The following is a 22,204-nucleotide window of genomic DNA, read 5'->3' on the forward strand; positions in this document are numbered from 1 at the left end:
TAGTGGGGTGTCGCAAGGCTCGGTGCTGGGACCCCAGTTGTTTACATTATATATTAACGATTTAGACGAGGGAATTAAATGTAAAATCTCTAAATTTGCTGATGACACAAAGCTGGGTGGCAATGCGAGCTGCGAGGAGGATGCTATGAGGCTGCAGGGTGCTTGGATAGGTTGGGTGAGTGGGCAGAAGCATAGCAAAAGCAGTACATTGTAGATAAATGTGAGGTTACCCACTTTGGTGGCAAGAACAGGAAGGCGGATTATTATCTGACTAGTGTCAGATTAGGAGAAGTGCAGGTGCAACGAGACCTGGGTGTGCTTATACATCAATCACTGAAAGCAAGCATGCAGGTACAGCAGGCAGTGAAAAAAGGTAACGGCATGTTGGCCTTCATTGCGAGAGAATTTGAGCTTAGGAGGAAGGAGGTCCTTCTGCAGTTGTACAGGGCCCTGTTGAGGCCACACCTGGAGTATTATATGCAATTTGTCTCCTAATTTTAGGAAGGACCTTCTTGCTATTGAGGAAGTGCAATGTAGGTTCACCAGGTTAATTCCGGAGATTGCGGGACTGACATATGATGAAAGAGTGGGTCGACTGGGCTTGTATTCACTGGAATTTAGAAGGATGAGAGGATATCTTATAGAAACATATACAATTCTTAAGGGATTGTACAGGGTAGATGCAGGGAAAATGGCCCAGATGTTGGGGGAGTCCAGAACCAGGGGTCACAGTTTAAGAATAAGGGGTAGGCCATTTACGACTGAGATGAGGAAAACATTTTTCAGCCAGAGATTTGGCTTATCCCTTATTCTGAAACTGTGTCCCCTGGTTCTGGACTCCCCGACATCGGGAACATGTTTCCTGCCTCTAGCGTGTCCAAACCCTTAATAATCTTATGTGTTTCAATAAGATCCCCCCCTCATCCTTCTAAACTCCAGAGTAGACAATCCCAGCCGCTCCATTCTCTCAGCATATCACGGTCCCACCATCCCGGGAATTAACCTTGTGAACCTACGCTGCACTCTCTCAATAGCAAGATGCAAAGTTCAGGAATGTTTGTAGGATATATGAGCTCTAGCAATTATAGTATTTGTTTACATTGTGGTCACATTCGGAAGTTTATTTGCTAGCCTCTCCAATGGAACGACAAAAGTATTTACTTTCATGTGTGCAAAATTAGATACAGTTGCTTCCTTAAAGCGCCAGAGACGCAGAGATCGATCCTGACTACGGGTGCTGTCTATACGGAGTTTGTACATTCTCCCGTGACCTGCACATGTTTTCTGTGGGATCTTCAGTTTCTTCCCACACTCCAAAGATGAGCAGGTTTGTAGGTTAAGTGGCTTGGTAAAATTATGTGTAGGATAGCGTTTGTGTACTGGATCACTGGACAGCATGGACTCAGTGGGCCGAAGGGCGTGTTTCCGCGGTGTATCTCCAAACTAAACCAAACTCAGGAAGGGAAAAATATTAGAGGCCATAGCTTTAAGGTGAAAGGGGCAAAGTTTAAAGGAGATGAACGGAGCTTTTGTTTTAAAATACAGAGGTTGGTGAGTGCCCTGAATGTGCTGCTGGGGTTGGTGATTGAGGCAGATAAGATACGGGAACTCTGTCGGACTTCTCTGATATCGCCGGGTACTGCAGGGTCGAGTCATGGATAGGGATGATAATGCTGTCATCTGATGATTGATGTTTGCAAACTGCAGGGCAGTTTTGTTCTATGCAGTACTTTGCAACAGTGATCATAGAAAATAGGTGCAGGAGGAGGACATTCGGCCCTTCTAGCCAGCACCGCCGTTCATTGTGATCATGCAATAAAAGCTCCTTTTTCGAGAAAAAGAGGCAGATATTAAGAGACTTATGGATAATCATATGGATGTGTGTGTAGGGAATGGTGGGATATGGAATCTGTGCAGGTGCATCTTGACCCGAAATATCACCTATCAATTTTCTCCCACAGCTGCCTGACCCACTGAGTTACTCCAGCATTTTAGACTTTAGAGATGTAGCGTAGAAACAGGCACTTCGGGCCACCAAGCCCAGGCCGATCTGCGATCACCCTATCACCCTATCCTACACACTAGGGACAATCTACAATTTTTACAGAAGCCTAATTAACTTACAAACCTGCAAATCTTTGGAGTGTGGGAAGAAACCAGAGCATCATGCAAATCCCACACGCGCTCACAGAGAGAACATGAAAACTTCACACCTGTGGACAGGATCGAACACTGCGCCACTGTGCTGCTATTTTGAGTCTATCTTTGGTATAAAGCAGCATCTGCAATTCCTTGCTATTAGTTAAGAGATGATCTTGGCATCAGGTTTGCCACAATGTGGGCCGAAGGGCCTGTTATACTGCACGGCTGCACTGCTCCATGTTCACATTGATCACATGCCATGCTGCACATTGAATGGCGGTGCTGGCTCAAAGGGCCGAATGGCCTACTCCTGCATCTATTGCCTATGTTCCATTTAGATCGCACCCTTTCTGCTCCTGCCAGCCGTTCAGAGTATTAATATTCCACGTGAACAAGGCAGACCGAATCGCAGTGTAATGCCTCACTCTTTCACAAACGCAGCAAGAGTTAAACTTTGCAGTGCACATCAGCTTACATCACTGGGAATGCACGTTCCCAGCCTGCAGATAAAAATCAGTCAGTGAAGAAAAGCTAACTCTCCACAGTAATTAATCTATGCTGCGGAATAATTGTAACGTGCCTCATTGCAGTACAGAAAGTGCAGAAAGGAGCAGCACGGTGGCGCAGCAGTAGAGTTGCTGCCTGACAGCGCCAGAGACCCGTGTTCGATCTTGACTATGGGTGCTGTCTGTACGGAGCTTGCATGTTCTCCCTGTGACTGCGTGGGTTTTCGCCAGGTTCCTCCCATTTCCCAGAGATGTGCAGGTATGTAGGTTAATTGGCTTCTGTAAATTCTCCCTCGTGTGTGGGATAGAACTAATGTTTGGATGGGCTGAAGGGCTGGTTTGCACGCTGTATCTCTACACTAAAAATACCCAATGACATGGCCTAAAAAGCCATCTGTGGCCATGAATTCGACAATTTACCACCCTCTGGTTAAAGAAATTCCTCCTCATCCTCATTCTAAAGGTACGCTCTTGTATTCTGAGACTAGGCCCTCTGGTCCTAAACTCTACCACAATGAAACATTGTATCAAAAGATTGATCGGTCAATAAATTACTACACATCTTTCTAGTGCTGAGGTCCAGCCCTCTTAATCAACGGTATCCAGTAAAATCATTCATCAACTGAACAGTCCTTTGGATTTATTAAACTCCAATTCACTGCATTTGTGAGGAACGGTCCCGATCCGAAATGTCACCTATCCATATTCTCCAGAGATGTGGGCACTTTGTGTCATTTTTGTAAACCAGCACCTGCAGTTCCTCGTCTCAGCATTGGTGACTGGTAGCCTGAGGAGTTAACTATATCAGCTATGGGTGTTTTTATCCCGGAGAGTACAGGATAATGTAATGTCAAGTACAATATCTTAGAAAGAGTGAACTGGAGAAACCTGCTGATAACACACCCAGGAGCAGAATTACAGCTAATAGCTAAGTGAAGAACGAAGTCCCTTTGGCACTGCAAACATGAAACATTATTGCTTTTTGGAATCTCAGCCATGCTGATAGACAAGATAGTCCAATAAAAATCTGAGCGATTTGGCAGCAAATGCAGTCCCAAGAATAGTTTTAGTTTTTTTGTTTTCGAGATACTGAGTGGAGACAGGGCCTTCGGCTCATTGAGCCAACACCGACCCTTGATCACCAGTTCACATGTCCATGTTATCCCACTCGCATCCACTCCCTATACACGAGGGGAAATTTACAGAAGCTCATTAACGCCCATGACGTTACAGGGACGACGTACAAACTCCGCACAGACAGCAGCCATAGTCAGGATTGAACCTGGGTCTCAGGCACTGCAAAGCAGCAACTGTACTGCTGTGCCACCTTACTGCCAATAGTAGCAGCAAAAGATGTGCAACTTTGGTGAAAATTCTTTTAAAGCCGAATCAAAGCAATAACATACTAAAATATAGCAAGTTACATTTTAATCTGAGCACTGCTGGGATTGTGTACCAAAGTGTGAGAGAAAATGTGCTGTTTGACCAACAACATTCTTTGCCTCATTACCTCTAATACTGAAATGATTCTGACTGTTGTCAGTATACATTGATGGTTGTATGAAAACAGAAGATGCAAAAGTACAAAACACTTTATTGCGGCTAAACATAGAAACTAGGTGCAGGAGTAGGCCATTCGGCCCTTTGAGCCTGCACCGCCATTCAATATGATCATGGCTGATCATCCAACTCAGTATCCTGTACCTGCCTTCTCTCCATACCCACTGATCCCTTTAGCCACAAGGGTCACATCTAACTCCCTCTTAAATATAGCCAATGAACTATGATTCAAAAACTATGGTGGAGATTAATGAATGGGTTTTCTCTCTTGCTTATATGGATAATTAATGCCTTGATGCCAAAGGACAAGAAAAATACCATTTAGAAATTATAAAACATTTAAATACATATGACAATCCATAGTATATTTAATTAGTCTAAAGAACGGTCCCGACCCAAAATGTTGCCTATCCATGTTCTCCAGAGATGCTGTCTGACCTGCTGCTGATGCACACTGTAGCCACCCAAGTTGCAGACTTTGGAATGCAATTGGTCATAGAGTTTTTCAATTATGATAGTGTTTCACACCACCCCACCCCTGTAGACTTGAGATACAGCATGGAAACAGGTCCTTTGGCCCGACCAGCGACCACGAGGGACAATTTACAATTACACGGAAGCCAACTGGGCCTACAAACCTGTAGATCTTTGTGGTGTGGGAGGAAACTGGAGCACCCGGAGAAAACCCTTGGTCACAGGGAGAATTTACAAACTCCGTACAGACAGCACCCGTAGTCAGGATCGAACCCGGGTCTCTGGCACTGCAAGGCAGCAGCTCTGCCCGCTGCGCCACTGTTCCGCCCTGCATGCTACAGGATCTATACATGAAGACTACCACCAGCCTCCAGCAACGGCACTTAGAGTTGATTTATTGAACCTATGAAGCTGACCACCAACTTGTATGGCAGGGAGATGGTCTCATTGTCCTCGAATGCAATCAATGTGTCTATTATCTGCCCCAAAGGCAACTTTAACATTATATGTAATTTGATGTAAAAATAAGAGCTGCAAATGTAAACAGGATAAGTGTTCCTTATTCTTAACCTGTCCCTGGATGGACGTTGGAAACAGGGTGGCACAGCGGTAGAGTTGCACCAGAGTCCAGGGTTCGATCCCGACTACTGTCACTGTCTGTCTGCTTTGCATGTTCTCCCTGTGACTGCATGGCCTTTGTTCTAGTGCTCCAGTTCCTCCCACACTACAAAGACGTACAGGTTTGAAGGTCAATTGGCTTCATTAAAATAGTTAAAGGTCCTTAGTGTGTTAGATAAAGCTAGTGTACTCTGGAGAGTGTAGACTTGGAAGGCCAAAGAGCCTGCATCCGTGCTGTATCTCTAAAGAATGCCCACACCAAAATGCTTCGATCATAAGATTGCAGAAACACCCAAAGATTAAATTAATCATCTCATGCATGTAAATGCAGGGCAGACTTTACTAGAGCTAATTTTTCATTGAATGAGGAGAGAACAGTATGGTTAAAGGCACACAGTTGAAGAAAACAACAACAATGAAAAGATAATGGTGTTGGGAGCCGAACTGCACTGTGGACAAGTGTAAAGTTAAACACTCAGCAGGTACCTCCGCTCCTGCGAATAATACTGTGGTGGTGATAGGACTCGATGGGAAATTGGGCAAATTGAGGGACTGAGCTACAGGAAGAGGTTGAGCAGGCTAGGGCGTTATTCCTTGGAGTGCAGGAGGATGAGGGGTAATCTTATAGAGGTGTACAAAATCATGAGGGGAATAGATCAGGTAAACACACAGAATCTTTGGCCCAGAGAAGGGGGAAATAGAGAAACAGAGGATATAGGGTTAAGGTGAAGGGGGAAAGATTTAATAGGATCCTGAGGTGTAACATTTTTTTTTAAAGGGGTAGTGGGTGTATGGAACTAGCTGCCGGATGAGGTAGTTGAGGCAGATACTATCATAATGCTTAAGAAACATTTAGACAGGCAAATGGATAGGATAGGTTTAGAGGGATATGGGCCAAATGCAGGTAGATGAGGCATGTTGGTTGGTCCATTTGGCAAGTTGGGCCGAAGGGCACGTTTCCTTGCTGTGTGACTCAAATCAGTTTAGATGTGAGAGAGTCGGAATTTAAACCAAAATCGGAACTATTGAACATAAAAAAAGTGACTTAATTGGAGTTTGAGTGTCTGGATGTGGTATCAGAGTCTGTTCTGACCTAATGTCGCTGGCATTCGCTGAACCCACGTTGACTAGGGGCAACTTCACCTAAGGGTCAAAGGGTCACATGCACGAGACAAAAGAGGTCATGGGAAGCGTGACAACATCATGGCTAGCGACCGTGTGGGGAAAAGATGCGGAATTCACTACCTGTCTCTCCGTCCGATTAGCACAGATGTGAATGATCAAGCGATTAACAGATTTGATCGGGTAGACTATCTCTGTCTCAACAAAAGAAACTGAGGAGAAATTCTGCAGGTTAGAATTGGAGAAAATATAGTGCAACCCTCTTGAGAAAATACAATAAAGGCAAAAAACAAAACCAGGTATCTGCCAGTGACTGAAGACCAAGTCCAATAGCTTGCAATGATAGGAAAACCATTCAGAGCAGCTGCCATGTGTCCAAAAGATGAACTCAATGTCCAAACAATTCCGGAATTGCAAATATACTGTGAGGATGACTTTACATTTAAAAAGCAAAAGAATGTTGGAAAAGATATACGTATAGAAGGACACATATTTGGACTTTAAGACAAGAAGGGAAAGATTGAATAAGAACTTGAGGGACAATCTTTTCAGCGCAGAGGGTGGTGGGCAAGTGGAACGAGCTGCCAGGTGGTAGTTGCTATAACAACATTTAAAAAAAAAAATGTAATTTATATTTTATTAGAAGCGGTGTACAAAAGTATAAACCGCGGCATATGTCATAATACATTTATTGTACGGCTTCCAATTTAATTAAAAAAATGAAATGGAAAAAGAGGAAGAGCAAGAAAGAAAGAAAGAAGTGAAAAAGAAAGTGAATGTGTAAGAAACTAAAACAACATTTAAAAGACATTTAGACAGCTAGATGGATAGGAAGGGTTTGAGGGATATGGGCCAAATGCAGGCAGGTGAGACTCGTGTAGATGGGGCATCTCGATTGGCATGGACAGGCTGTGCCAAAGGGCCTGTTTCCATGCTGCACGAGTTTATTTAGAAACATAGAAAATAGGTACAGGAGTAGAGGCCATTCGGCCCTTCGAGCCTGCACCGCCATTCAATATGACCATGGCTGATCATACAACTCGGTATCCTGTACCTGCCTTCTCTCCATACCCCCTGAACCCTTTAGCCACATATAACTCCTTCTTAAATATAGCCAATGAATTGGCCTCAACTACCTTCTGTGGCAGAGAATTCTAGAGATTCACCACTCTGTGAAAAATGTTTTTCTCATCTCGGTCTTAAAAGATTTCCCCCTTATCCTTAAACTGTGACCCCTTGTTCTGGACTTCCCCAACATCGGGACCAATCTTCCTGCATCTAGCCTGTCCAACCCCTTAAGAATTTTGTAAGTTTCTATAAGATCCCCCCTCAGTCTTCTTTAGGATCGGTACCAACAACCAGATTCCTAATGCATTTGGGTTCAAGCTCTTGGGCGATTTAGAAGTCGTTTTGTCTTCATGCAATGGGATATTGTGAATAATCTCGTACTGGCAGCAGATAGCGTTGCTGTTGGCTGGGTGTGGAACCAGCTACGGATGCATTAGACATTAAAGCCTGTTTGTCTAGGACATTTTACAAAAGAAACTAGCCAATAATGGCCAATCGTTTAAAAAAAAATAATAATAATAATAATGTGGTTCACCATCTCTGACGCCAAAGGCTCTCTTGGCTCCAAAGATTTGAATACAAAATGTAATTTGATAAATTTTACTGAACTCGTCTTTTACATCTCAGGTTTCTGCAAAATATCTGAATTGGGTTTTTTTTCTTCCCGAGTACCCTGGGCAGAATTCAAACCATGAAATAGATTGTTAGGCCAGGTCCTAATTGATGACTGGTAGCACTGTTGGGTGACGATTGCTGTAAAAGGTTCTGAAACAGTGCCGATAATTCAGGAGTACAGTTCTGAAAATGCCCTCCCTGCCAACTTGCACCATGGAAGAGATTGGTGGTTGGACACAGGAAAGGTGTCGGGGTTGTGCTCACAATGCCCTGACAGATTTACAACATCCCACCGACTTCTGGGACTTTATGAACCACGACTACCTCAAAATAAGGAAGGAACATTCAGGATGCCAGGAACACACAGATGCCACATGTGTGTGCACCTCTTCACACACTGTACTAGGTGGGGCAGGTGGTGCTGGAATGGTTAGGGGACTTTGCCGTATACATAGGTTCATAAGTTATAGGAGCAGCATTAGGTCATTTGTCCCATCAAGGCAACTCTGCCATGGCTGATCCATCTTTTCCCCTCAACCCCATTCTCCTGCCTTCTCTCCATAACCCTTGACACCCTCACTAATCAAGAATCTATCAATCTCCACTAATCAAGACACCTTTACTAACCAAGCATTTGTCAATCTCCACCTAAAAAATAATATCCATTGAGGGCCTCCACAGCCGTCTGTGGCAATGAATTCCACAGGGTTACCACCTTCTGACTAAAGATATTCCACCTCATCTTTCTAAAGGTACGTCTTTTTATTCTGAGGCTAAGGTCTCTGGGCCGAGACTCGCCCACAAGTGGAAACGTCCTCTTAACATCCACTCTAGCCAGGCCTCCCACATTGACCTCATCAGTAACCGCAGAGCAGAGAATGTTGCTTGATCGAGTGATGAATGAATGGCATTAAGAACAGATGTGGTTTCTATACTCACTGTCGTTTCCCCAAGCTCAATTTCACTCAACAGGAATGACTAAACTTTCTTGGAAACCAAGCCCAGCCTTTGACTGAAATCTTGTCACCATACTTTCCCCAACCAAACCCATATCTGTGGGATTAAATTCACCAGTTTCGATTTGTTCACCATTTCACTATTCAAAGTTTCCAGTTCACCCCCGGACTGCGCAACTTGGGAATGACAGAATGCTTCCTCCTGCTCATGTGACTGCTGCTCCGGCAACACCCAAGAAGCGAATGTCACGGGGCCAAAGAGAGCCTGGCCTATTGGCATCTCCTCCACCACCAATGCATCATGCATCACAAACAAGATGCACTACACTTGCCCAGATTTATAGAGCTGTATAGCACAGAAACAGGCCAATCAACCCAACTTGCCTATGCCAAACCAGAATTACCCGAGCAAGGTCCACTTTCGACTTGAGATACAGCGAGGAATCAGGCCCTCCCACCCACCGGATCCACACCGACCAACGATCACCCCATACACTAACACTATACATTACAGACAATTTACAATTTGCAGAAGCCAATTAACCTACAAACCCGGGCATTTTTGGAGCACAGGAAGAAATAGATCACCCAGAGAAATCCCACATGGTCACTGGGAGAATGTATAAACTCCGTATGGACAGCACCCGTAGTCAGAATCAAACCCGGGTCTCTGGCACTATAAGGCAGCAACTCTACCACTGTGCCACCAGCAGTTTGTTCTGCCAGCTCGTTTTGTTTTGGCTTCTGTGATAGTAGACTTGAGTGTTGTTGGAGCTGCAGACATCTGTTTAGCCTACATCCCCCTCACACTCCACTAAATCTTTCCTCTCCCTGCATCCATCTAAATGACTAAATGTTATTGTGCCCACCTTTGCCACTTCCTCTGGTAACTCGAGCCACATACCCACAACACTTCACCACATCAGAATCTCCCAAACTCATGACCTCTGGCACCGAGGAAGATAGAAAGTGCTGCAGTAGTAACTCAACAGGTCAGGCAGCAGCTCTGGGAAAAAAAGGAATAGGCGACGTCTCGGTTCAGAACTGAAACCACAGTTCTTTCTATTCCACAAGATAGAAACCGTGTGCATCTGCTACTTTGCAGTCCCACATCAACACAAGTCCCAGAAGATTTTCATTCCTTCATTGGTCTCTATCTTAAAATTCTTAAGGGGTTGGACAGGCTAGATGCAGGAAGATTGTTCTCGATGTTGGGGAAGTCCAGGACAAGGGGTCACAGCTTAAGGATAAGGGGGAAATCCTTTAAAACCGAGATGAGAAAAACTTTTTTCACACAGAGAGTGGTGAATCTCTGGAACTCTCTGCCACAGAAGGTAGTTGACTATCTTGACTATTGGCTATATTTAAGAGGGAGTTAGATGTGGCCCTTGTGGCTAAGGGGATGAGAGGGTATGGAGAGAAGGCAGGTACGGGATACTGAGTTGGATAATAAGCCCTGATCATATTGAATGGCGGTGCAGGCTCGAAGGGCCGAATGGCCTACTCCTGCACCTAATTTCTATGTTCTATGTTTCTATCCCTGGAACTTCCCACCAACAGCACTGAGGAATGAATACCTTCAGCTAAAGGATTGCAAACTGTGGAGGCAACTGGTTAACAGTACTTTAGGAAATGAGAGGCGAGCAATCCCATTAATGAATCCACGCCACAAGGTTTGTCATTTTACCGAGAAGCAGCTCTTTCTCAGGAAAACCACGTCACAAATAAGTCTCACATTGACTTCCCAAATGAAAAAGGTCTATACTTGCTCATCACACCTGCCTGCCCTGATCCAGGTTTTGAAAGGAAGGGTGCTGGTATATCAGGCAATTTTATTTAATGTTAAAAAAAATTTAAAGTAGCCAGCATCTACTGACCTTTGCACTGCACATTTTATTTTTAACGCCATGTTACTAATTAAGCTGATGGTTGATAAAGATTTTCCAGGTGGTGCAGGGTCTCGAGATGCAACCACGTTTTGGTGGCTGGAGTCCATTAATGCTACCTGAATTTCTAGTTCCATTCCCCTGCTTACGTCCCTGCACCCTATTCTTTCTTGCAAGCTTTTAAATGCACTTAGTTTCAGCTAACAAACTGCCTACGGGCTTATCCACAATAGGCCATAATCTTCCACCACACAGAAGATTCTCATCTTCAAGAGAGTTTAATTAGGCTGCTTAATTCACTGGAACTAAACTGAATTTAACAGGAATAAAGACAGTGAGCTTCTATATTGCTGGGACAGGGACTGCCTGCTAGATAAGGCAGTTTCGAGTCCACTCCAGGTAATGACACATTTGCTGGGAAATCTATAGAAGTGCTTCCAAGTGAAAATTAAATAGCAATTGGACAAAAGGAGTCACCGATATCAAGCTGCCATTATAGTTCCTGTTTGGATACTAATGTTTACATCAAGATAAGGAAAGGCAGATGTTGGTTTACTCATGGAAATGAAGACAAAATGGTGGAATAACTCAGCAGGTCAAACAGCATCTTAGTTTTATTTTATAGAGATGCACTGTGGAAACAGGCCCTTCAGCCCATAGAATCCATGCGGAACTGCGATCACCCGCACTAGAGTTCCATCCTGCACACTAGGGACAATTTACCGTTCAATTAACCTGCAAACCTGCACACCTTGAGTGCAGGAGGAAACCAACACGTACAAACTCCGTACCAACAGCACCCGCAGTCAGGATCGAACCCAGTTCTCTGGCGCTGTGAGGCAGCAACTCTACCACTGTGACTGTCATCTCTTGAAGACATAGATAGATAATTCATGGGCGGAAATCCCGGGGGGGGGGGGGGGGGGGGGGGGGGGGCCTCTCCATGTTTTGAGAGGAGGGAGACGTCCAGGTGGAACAAAGATCATAGAGCGGAGTTTGAATCGGCCCGTTCGTGGGGCCTTTCATCGCCCGGCCCGGCATAAAATCGACCGCGGGATCTTCCACTGTCCCGCAGTCAAATTGTTGTGTCGAGGCGATCGAGGCTCTCGATGTTGAAGCCCCTGCTGGGGGATGGAAGATCCCGCGGCCGGTTTTAAGCCATGCCGGGCGATGAAAGGCCCTGCGAACGGGCCGATTGAAGCCCCACGATTCGATGCAGACGAAGTTGCTGTTGCCAGAGTTCGGAGTCGGTCACCATCCAGGTCAGTTCCCGATGTTATCGTCTACAGGGCCCGCGGCCGAAGCCCCCGAAGCCTCGCGTGTGCGCGCATGCGGCCACCAAGAAATTGTTCTCTTCCCCGCCCCCCCCCATGTTGTGATAGCGATTTCCTCCCCCTGGATAGATTACATTCCAGGTCAGGATACTTCGAGTCTGAAGAAGGGTCCCGACCCCCAATGTCACCTATCCATATCAAGAGATGCTGCCTGACGCACCAAGTTAGTCCAGCACGTTGTTTTTTTTTCCCCCTTGGTAAACCAGCACATGCAGTTCCACGTGTCCTTTCATATCAATGCTATCGATGCTGTATCTCTAAACTGAAGCTCTGTTCACCGAAAACGTTGACTCTTTCCAGAGATGTTGCCCGACTGCATGTGTTAACATTTTCCATTTTTTCTGGCAATTTATAGCCCTTGTGCCTTGGTAGCTTTCCATCACTTCATCTACTCCTCTTCTTACCCACTTTTGTTCCCTTCTCCAGATTTATTATTAAGGGGCAGATACTTTTTCCGCTCTGATAGATAGTCTGAAGTACGGTCTCGACCTGAAACGCTCCCCTCTCCTTCGCTCCAGATGTTGTCTGTCCCGCTGAGTGACTCCAGCATTTTGTGTCTATCTTTGGCTTAAACCAGCATCTGCAGTTCCTTCTTAGACATTAATAGAGAACAGTTGGGAGATCAGGTCGGCCATTTCAATTGTGCTAAAGGCCCAGTTTAAAAATCCATGCGGCCACGAGCAGGAAAGGCCAACAAGTCCCATCCAAGTTATTGCCGCGCTCCTCTTAGTTTGCTCCAGTGATTACTTCCAGGTTTCTAAAGATCATAATTCCACCTTTGAAGATGGGATTGAATGTGGGGTGTACGTGAAATGGTGGACCGTCAGGAACCATCAAGAGCTACCTGGCCATGGGCTGCCATGCAAGGCGGTGGGCAGAGTATAGGGTGGTTTTGTGCACTTCAGTAAATTTGTCGGTGCCAGAAACATAGCGACTACTGTGTACTGCACAGGTGGGGGGTCTGCCTTGTGGTTTTAACCGGGTTGTGTGCAATACCATGCATTTCACTGTATCCAAATACATGTGACAATAAAGTATCATTGAATCACCAAGGTAACCATGGAGGTGAAATCACTCGAAGAGGCGACCATTGGACATGTGGCAGCTCATTCCATATGCCCACCACCCTCTGTGTTTAAAAGTTTAAAATTGTCCTTTGGGTTCCTAATAAATCTTTCCCCTCTCAACCCATGTCATCTGGCTATCGATTCCCCTACGTTTTGCAAAAAAACTCTGTGCATTTACCTAATCTATTCCTTTCATGATCTTGTACACTATAAGTTCAAAGTGGCTAAAATAGCTTAAAGTACTGTTTGGTCTTTAGACTACATTTCCTCCAGTCTCACTAGTGCTTTTACCTGCCAAATGTTTCTTAACGCTGCGATAATACCCTTCAGGTTCCCAATTAACCTTAAACCAACGTCCCCTGGTTCTCGATTCCCCAACTCTGAAAAAAGACTGCATTTGACCCGTCTATTTTCATTCACGTCTACAAAATCACCCCTCATTCTCCTGTGCTCCAACGAATAAAGTCCTAGCCTGCCCAACCTCTCCCTATAGCCCAGGCTCTCGAGTCCCTACTATTCCACATCTGCAAAGAATCTGAGCAATTTTACATTCTCGGAAGCTTTAAAAATATTTCTTAGTTTGTAAATGACTTATGAAGTGCAACCATGGTTACGCAGAAAAAAAAGTCAACAAACCCAAGCAGTTCCTTACTGCAGGCAGTAAAAAAGAAAAAAAAGTTTTAACTGCAGTACAACAGCTGCTTTTTAAATCTTCATCCAAAAACTAAGCAAGTATCACAAAATGCCAATTGCGGAGATGTGTGGTGTGTTCTAATGCTTTAGGGATGCTTGTGGTCTTGAAGGCTATGCCTAGTTACAGCATGTCCTAGAGTAAACACTAAAATACTGGACATTCACAGGCACCTGTAATGAGCCTGTGTAGAGGATGCAGGGGATGGCAAGATAAATTGCAGGGAGTTGTAGATGTAGCCCAGTCTAATCTCACAGATCAGACTCCCCTCCATTGACTATCGACACTTCACACTGCCTCAGAAAAACAGCTATGATAATCAAAATCTTGTCCCGCCCCAGTCAATCCTTCTCCCTGCTCTCATCCAGCAGAAGGTACACAAGCCTGCAAAAGCACGTGCCACCAGACTCAGTTATCAGGCTTCTGAACAGTCCTTCCATAAGCCAGGGCGCTGTCTGATTCGCCTCTATCCCATTGTGGACATTGGACTTTGTCTATGGATCTGATGCGCTATGATGCTGAGCACTATATTCTGCACCCTGTATCTTCCCCTTTGATCTATCTATTGTACCAGAGTTAAACATGATAGCATTTACATAGGGTGTATCTGACCTGTTATACCTTGCAAAACAAAGCTTTTCACCGTACCTCTGTACAATAATAAACGCAAACCCTAAATCAGTGTGGAGCCGTCACCAACCCGTGAATAGCACTTAGCTTCACGACTCAACTGATCTGTAGGAGGGGAGCCCACACGCGTCTACAACTGATGACGTTGTTCTCCTGATACAGCAACTTGAACACTGGGCTTATTTTGTGAACAAGTGGGTGCGCTTTGGCACTGTGTTTCCAGAGTCCTGCATTACATCCCCAATGAAGAATGCAAGACTTGCTTGCACCAGTTGGCCTTTTATGTTGTTTTAAAGGATGTCGGCCAAAATGTTAGTCAGGGCAAAAGCTGCTAGCAATTCCACCACAGATGAAGCTTCTTTAAATGGTGCTCGAGTTCCATTGGCAGATGGGGGGGGGGGGGGGGGGGGAAAGAAGGAGGAGGAGAGAAGATGTGGACAATATATCCCAGAAAAAAAGGAAATAAGAAAAACAGTGAAAGCTACAGGGAAAGGACACGGTGCAGAAGAGAGAGCAAATTTTAAAGAAGGCAGTTGATCAATTAACATGCACTCGACTGTCATTGCAGATCACACTGATTCTAGCTGCCGAGTTTATTTTAGATCGAGTGGGGTTGGATTCAGTCACTGCCAGACAAAAATAAACACGAGGAAACAGCATTGATTGGCAAAGGGTTAAATGAACAGACTAAATCAGAAATAAACAACATTGTAAATACATTTTGCCAGTACCACCTGCATTTAACCTCAGTATGCGACCCAAAGTTAGCCACTATCGCCCAGAGGGGCTGAAATTCCTCGTGTGTTATTTTTAGAGTTCTGACTCGTGTGCCTCTGCAAATGTTTATACATTAGTACTTGACGACATATTAAATAACAATCAAGGGGAATCAAGTGGAGAAGTTCCTTTGTTCTAATTTTGACTGCATCAATAAGCTGGCTAAAAAATATATACACATATACATATATGTATCTCTGGGAAATGCAAGTCCCAAAGGCTGAATTACTTAAATTCATCTCATGACGAGAAGAATTTATAGCAGCAACAATATTTAATTTAAAAAAAAATCTGTGTTTGACTCAGAATTATGACGAAGGTTAGGGTTCCAGGAACTCTTGCTCTAAGCAGCAGTCACAAGATGTACCACTGCACTGTGATCAATCATTGGTTGTAAGTTCATAAGTTATAGGAGCAGAATTAGGCCATTCAGCCCATTAAGTCTACTCTGCCATTTAATCATGATCAATCTATCTTTCCCTCAACACCACACTCCTGCCCTCTCCTCATAACCCCCGACACCCATAATAATCAAAATGCTATCTATCGCCGCCTTAAAAATATCCATGGACTTGGCCTCCAGAACTCTTCGCGGCAATGAATTCCACAGATTCACCACCATCCGACTAAAGAAATTTCTCATCTCCTTGCTAAAGGAACATCCTTTAATTGAGGCTGCAACCTCTGTTCACCGACTCCACCACTATTGAAAACATCCTCTCCATATCTACTCTATCCAGGTGTCTTGGCATCAAGAGTATGCTTTCGGCCAAAGAGGTGCCAACTGCTCAAAGTTTATGCCAGAAATTGTCTTTAACAAGAGCATTCTTTCGTGAGCCGCACAAATCTCTGGAAAGCATTGAGCAAGCAAACACAAGCTACTTCCAACCCCATCAAGGCTGCTGTGCCATTGGGTCTTAGGAGTATTGGCTGAGCAGTTTAAGGTAAAAGCCTTTTCAAAGTAGATAATTAAAAGATTACATTAATCGCCTCTCAGCTACACCTTGGACATTTACAAATGAAACCAGACACAAACGCTTCAGTTGTATCCAAGCTGAAACAGGCTCTAGAGAAGGATTGTGTCTCCTCAGTATCTGGCTGGTATGTTTGTTTCATGAAACTGTAGACAGTGGTGGAAAAGGAGACGGAGCAGGTACAGGGTTATGTGGCACCGATGGACAGGATCACACATGATCCCATCAAGGGGCCGGGCAACTACCAACTAATGAAGGGACCAAAGATAGACACAGAAAGCTGGAGTTACTCAGCAGCTCAGGCGGCATCTCCTGAACCACTGACTTACTCCTGCTACTTGTGTGTAACTTCAGTTTAAATCAGCATCTGTAGTTTTTTTTCCTACACACAATGAAGGGTCCATCCTGCTTCCACTTCTTGTGCATTTTGCAGGTTCTTGAAGGATGTGCTGGCGGTGGAGAGGGTCCAGCGGAGGTTTACGAGAATGACCCCAGGGATGATGGTGTCAACATATGAGCACTAGGCCTGGCATCACGGGAGTTTAGAACAGTGTGAAGGGACCTCATTGAAATTTACCGAATAGTGAAAGGCCTGGATAGAGTGGATGTGGAGAGGATGTTTCCATTGGTGGGAGAGACTAGGATCAGAGGCCATAGCATCAGAATGAAAGCACGTTCCTTTGGAAAGGAGACGAGGAGAGATTTCTTTAGTCAGAAGGTGGTGAATCTGTGGAATTCATTGTCACAGAAGGCTGTGGAGGCAGAGTCAATGGATTTTTTTTTAAAGGCGGAGATGAATAGATTTTTGATTAATGCCGTATCATGGGGAGGATGCAGGAGAATGGGGTTGAGAGGGAAAGATAGATCATCAATGATTGAATGGCAGAGTGGACTTGATGAGCCGAATGGCCCAATTCTGCTCCTACAACTAAAAAACTATATCCAGCACTCTTGTAAGTTTACATGGGCACTAGCATTTCAGTCTAGAAGCACGGCTTATACTCACTAGTTAATTATTGTCCTACTTGGTCTGTTCATCAAGTTAGATTTTTAAAATAAACAGAGACGATAATTTGCCAAGCAATGTCCATGCCTTCAATTCTCTCCTCCCCTCTTGAGAGGCAGGTGTTCAGCCTCAAATAGCAGAACTCAAGTTAAACTGCTCTCCCTCCTACAGCATGGGACATAACCAGACCATTAAATATTGTCAGATGTGGTGTTCTCCTGGGAATCATTGCAAGTTGGAACAAGTTAAAGCAATGATGACTGGCTTGTCATTAGCAGGCCAAAAGGTGCAACACAACTTCAAATGTTGTTTCCCTCGACTGGATCCACCTTAGACTCGAGATACAGTACAGAAATGGGCCCTTCAGCCCACCCACTCTGCACTGACCAGCAATCACCCCTTACACTAGCAATATCCTACACACTAGGGACAATTAACTGAAGCAAATTAACCTGCGCACCTTGAGTGTGGGAGGAAACCCGAACAAGCTGATAAAACCCACGGGGAGAATGTACAAACACCTGTAGTCAGGATTGTACCTGGGTCTCTGGCGCTGTAAGGCAGCCACTCTGCTGTTCTGCCACTGTGTCACTCTTTATGGGTAATATTTTCTAAATGAGGGCCAATTTCAAATGCTGAGACTCCAGACTGTCTTCTATAATTTCTTCTATGGTGGTTATTTAATTTTATTTTTTTTATTTTTACTGCTGGCAACCTACATTTATTGGAGTATCTACAAGTGGAAGTGGAAACAGAACATTTCCCAGCAATAGAACAGTAGCCATCTCCATCACCATACACTTCATAACGATGGTGGTAATGTAACAGGTTACACATGGAGAAACGCATGCTATCATATTGTTTGGTCTTGCATTGTCACCGTTCCAGACAAGAACATGGTTACAATTGGAACACAATTCTATAGCCTTTTAAATTAGTCTCCCTTCTCTTGGCCGACCCCTCAGGATGTCAGGATTTCCTGCCTTCAATCCAGTTCCATTGTTTCCAAGATGGCCGACATGACATGGATTCCAAAGACTCTGCACTGGTGGGGTGGTGGGGTGGTGGGTAGGAGAAAGAGTCCATGCACAAGCTGTTAGACTACAGGGCAATGTATTTTATGTTTAGTGACGGCCAAGTTATCAATGTTCACTTCTTCTAATGCTAGGGAGAGAACATAGATGAGAAATTTCAAAACTGGAGCATTTTCTTGTTGTTTTTTTTAAATCTATAGGATTTTGTAAATGATTGTAGATTATTCTGCAAAAACAGTATTACATGGAGTGTCATTAAGGCTTGGCTAAACATTTCAGATCCTTCCATTTTAAACCCAAGACTCAAGCCTCCAAAGTCATTGGTTCCGAATGTTTCTCTTGGCAAAGAACTCAGTCAGTGTACACCCCTCCCCCTATGAATGAAGTCAACAGTGACTGCGAGATCTCATCCATTTGGGCCGATTCGATACAAATCACCTTCTGTGGCAGATACAAAGTAACAGGTCTCTTCCTAGTTCCAGCCTCAAAGTACCAATGATGGTTCAGGAAGTTTAATGGCAATGAAATTGACTGCAAGAGCAAGCTTTTGGAAATAGTTAATGCTGATCTGACCGAGTCATGACTCTTGGGAGATTTGCTAGTCAGATATCAGCTGTCTGGAAACAGTTTAGACTAGTTTAATGGGTAAACAAATGGGGAAAGTTTTGTGTTGTCAAAGGCTTCAAAATATACAATACTTCATCAAATTCAGAGAGCTGAGTGTGCTGAACTCTATAAATAACACAGGCCGAGCCGAGGTTTGTATTTAAATGGTTAGTCCTCTTGCGGTTGAGGTCCAATAAAGAAGATCTAATACACTGTAATTGTGATAATCAACCAACCTTTGAGGAGAGGGCAGATTCTAGCCAAGGCGTGGACAGGCCCCAAGCTCGTGTACTGTCCGATGGTGTATTCCATGAGAAGCAGCGGGATCCCACACAACAAGACCATGACCAGGTATGGGATAATGAAGGCACCTGCCAGAGACCAAGAGAGTTAGGGTAAGCGATAAAGAATATATACATACTTAAACACACACACACACATACAGAACAATAATAATAATAATAATCTATTGTAGTTCAGAGCCTATACGAGGTTGTAGAGTTTAATAGCCTGATGGCTGTAAGAAAGCAATAAGGAAGGGTCCCGACATGAAACATCACCTATCCACCCCCTCCACACATGCTGCCTGATCTGCTGTGCTCACAGGCACAGTGGAACAACGGTAGAGTTGCTACCTCAAAACCAGAGGCTCAGGTTAGATCCTGACTAAGGATGCCGTCTGTGTGGACTTTGTACGTTCTCCCTGTGACCGTGCTGGTTTTCACCGGGTGCTCTGGTTTCCTCCCACATTCCAAAGATGTACAGGTTTGTAGGTTAATAATAATAATTATAAATTTTATTGTCATTGCACATCAGTGCAACGAGATTTAGTATGCAGCTTCCAACCGATATAAAAAAATAAATAAGCTGTGTGACGTGGCCATCCGTGGGAGACAGTCCAGGGGGAGGATGGGGAGCACTCAGCAGGGCCGGTTCAGAGCCACTATAGCTCTGTAGAATTGTGTAGAAAGAAACTGCAGATGCTGGTTTATACTGAAGATAGACACAAAATGCTGGAAAAACTCAGCGGGTCAGGCGGCACCTCTGGAGAAAAAGGATGGGTCCCGACCAGAGACATCACCCATCCTTTTTCTCCAGAGATGCTGCCTGACCCATCAAGTTACTCTAGAAATTTGTGTCTAAGTTCAGGTCTGTAGGTTAATTGGCTTCAGTTAAAAAAAAAATCAAAAAAAAATGTGTCCCTGTGTCCCTGGTGGTCGTATGTATGGGGGCCGAAGGGCCTGTTTCCATCGTATGGTCAGCAATTTGCTTTACAGACTTGGTAGGGAGTAAACAGCGATTAACCAGGGCTCGAACTGCTCGGTCCGCAATAACCAAGCTGACCTCCGGTGGCTCAGCACTTCAACTCCCCCTCCACGCTCTCTGTATCTCCAACAGTCCAAAAGTCCTTTCGAATTCAATTTTGTTATTTGCTGCTTTACAGAAAAGAGACCCCCCCGCCCCCGTAGATGGAAGGGTAAACAACAGATTAACCAGAGGCTCAATGTCTGCATGTTGTCCAATGTACATTGGGAGAATGCAACTACATTGGGACAATGTAGGGCTGGGAGAAGGTCAAATAAGTTTGAGCCTTGCCTTGCCCTCAGGTTCTACTGTCCTGAGATGTTTACCACAAGTAAGTACTTGCCTTGAAAACTTTCAGTGATTCAGCCTCCAGCTCCCTAGAGAATGGAATTGCAAAACACCATGATGCAAAGCCAAATTACTCCTTATACCGGTATAGTGTCTTCCCCACCTGCCACGTCTAAAACAGCCTGTTTATTGGTTCAGTCCAGAACGTATTGTTCCAAGACATTTCCCCAAGGTTGGGGTGGCACAGTGGTAGAGTTGTTGCCTCACAGCGCCATAGACCAGAGTTCGATCCCGATTACAGGTGCTGTCGGTACAGCGTTTGTACGTTTTCTCTGTGACCGTGTAGTTTCCTCCCACACTCTAAAAACATGCAGGTTAATTGGTTTGGTATAATTGTACATTTTCCCTAGTGTGTAGCATGGTGCTAATGTAAGGGGATCACTGGTCGTCACAGACTCAGTGGGCCGAAGAGCCTGTTTCCACGCTGTATCTCGAAACTAAATTAGTCAAGGCTACTGCCAATTTGATTTGTTCAGTCTAAATGAAAATTAAAAGCACCCACAATTCTATCAAACCCAGTTCACATAATGTCTTAATCTATAATGTCTCATAGTGGTGCAACCCTTGGTGGATTATAGACTACTGCCACCAATTACTCATTCCCCTTTCAATTGCTTCCCATTACACTTAAAACAGAAGACTCCCATTATCGTCAGCTAGGCAGCACCCGAGGGAAGTGAAACCACAAACATTACCACTTGATGTTTGAGGATATTGCACTTGTTCTTTGGCAACATCAGAAGACGTAGCATGTCTTGACCCGAAATGTCACCCATTCCTTCTCTCCAGAGAAGCTGAGCTACTCCAGCATTTTGTGTCCATCTTCAGAAGACATAGGACTAGCTTGCATGATCTGGCAACACACAGGTCTGCCTTCCCTCTTTCAATCTTTGTATCCAGGCAGACTGCTTGCCCACCTTCCTATTCAGGACGGCCCACAAACAAATATCTTCCTGCTCAGCAGTGTGCAGCTTGAAACAATATAGTCTCAAACTCTGGTTTAGTTCATTATTGTCACGTGTGTGAATTGTTGACATTGGTTACAGTGAAAAGCTTTTTTGTTGCCTGCTATCCAGTCAGTGGAAAGACTGTACATAATTACAATCAAACTATCCACAGTGTGCAGATACAGTATAAAGGGAATAACGTTTAGTTCAAGATAAAGTCCAATTAAAGATATTCCAGAGGGCCTGCAATGAGATGGTCATTGTTGTGTGGGAGGATCCTGGAGAAACCCCACGCGGTCACAGGGAGAACGTGCAAACTCCGTCCCGACAACACCAGAGGCCAGGATCAAACCTGGATCGCTGGTGCCATAAAGGTAGCAACTCTACCACTGCTCCACCCGTACCATCGAGCCTTCACCAACCATTGGTCACCCATTCACACTAGTTCTACGCAAGCCCACTATCCAAACACAAAAATATTTCCAGTTCTGATAGGTCTCGGACCCAAAACATTGACCGGTTTTCTTTCCCAACAGAC

General features: G+C 44.5%; 1 protein-coding gene across 1 annotated transcript in view; it reads right to left on the reverse strand.

The window, feature by feature from the left end:
* The window catches only part of LOC129709165 (sodium- and chloride-dependent GABA transporter 1-like), a 56,186-nt gene that overhangs the window by 23,909 nt on the left and 10,073 nt on the right, over nucleotides 1-22,204 (reverse strand). The window contains 1 exon segment of the mRNA XM_055655322.1: nucleotides 19,303-19,437. Coding sequence (XP_055511297.1) covers nucleotides 19,303-19,437 — 135 coding nt within the window.

Source organism: Leucoraja erinacea, chromosome 25, assembly GCF_028641065.1.
Source record: "Leucoraja erinacea ecotype New England chromosome 25, Leri_hhj_1, whole genome shotgun sequence".
Lineage (NCBI taxonomy): Eukaryota > Metazoa > Chordata > Chondrichthyes > Rajiformes > Rajidae > Leucoraja > Leucoraja erinaceus.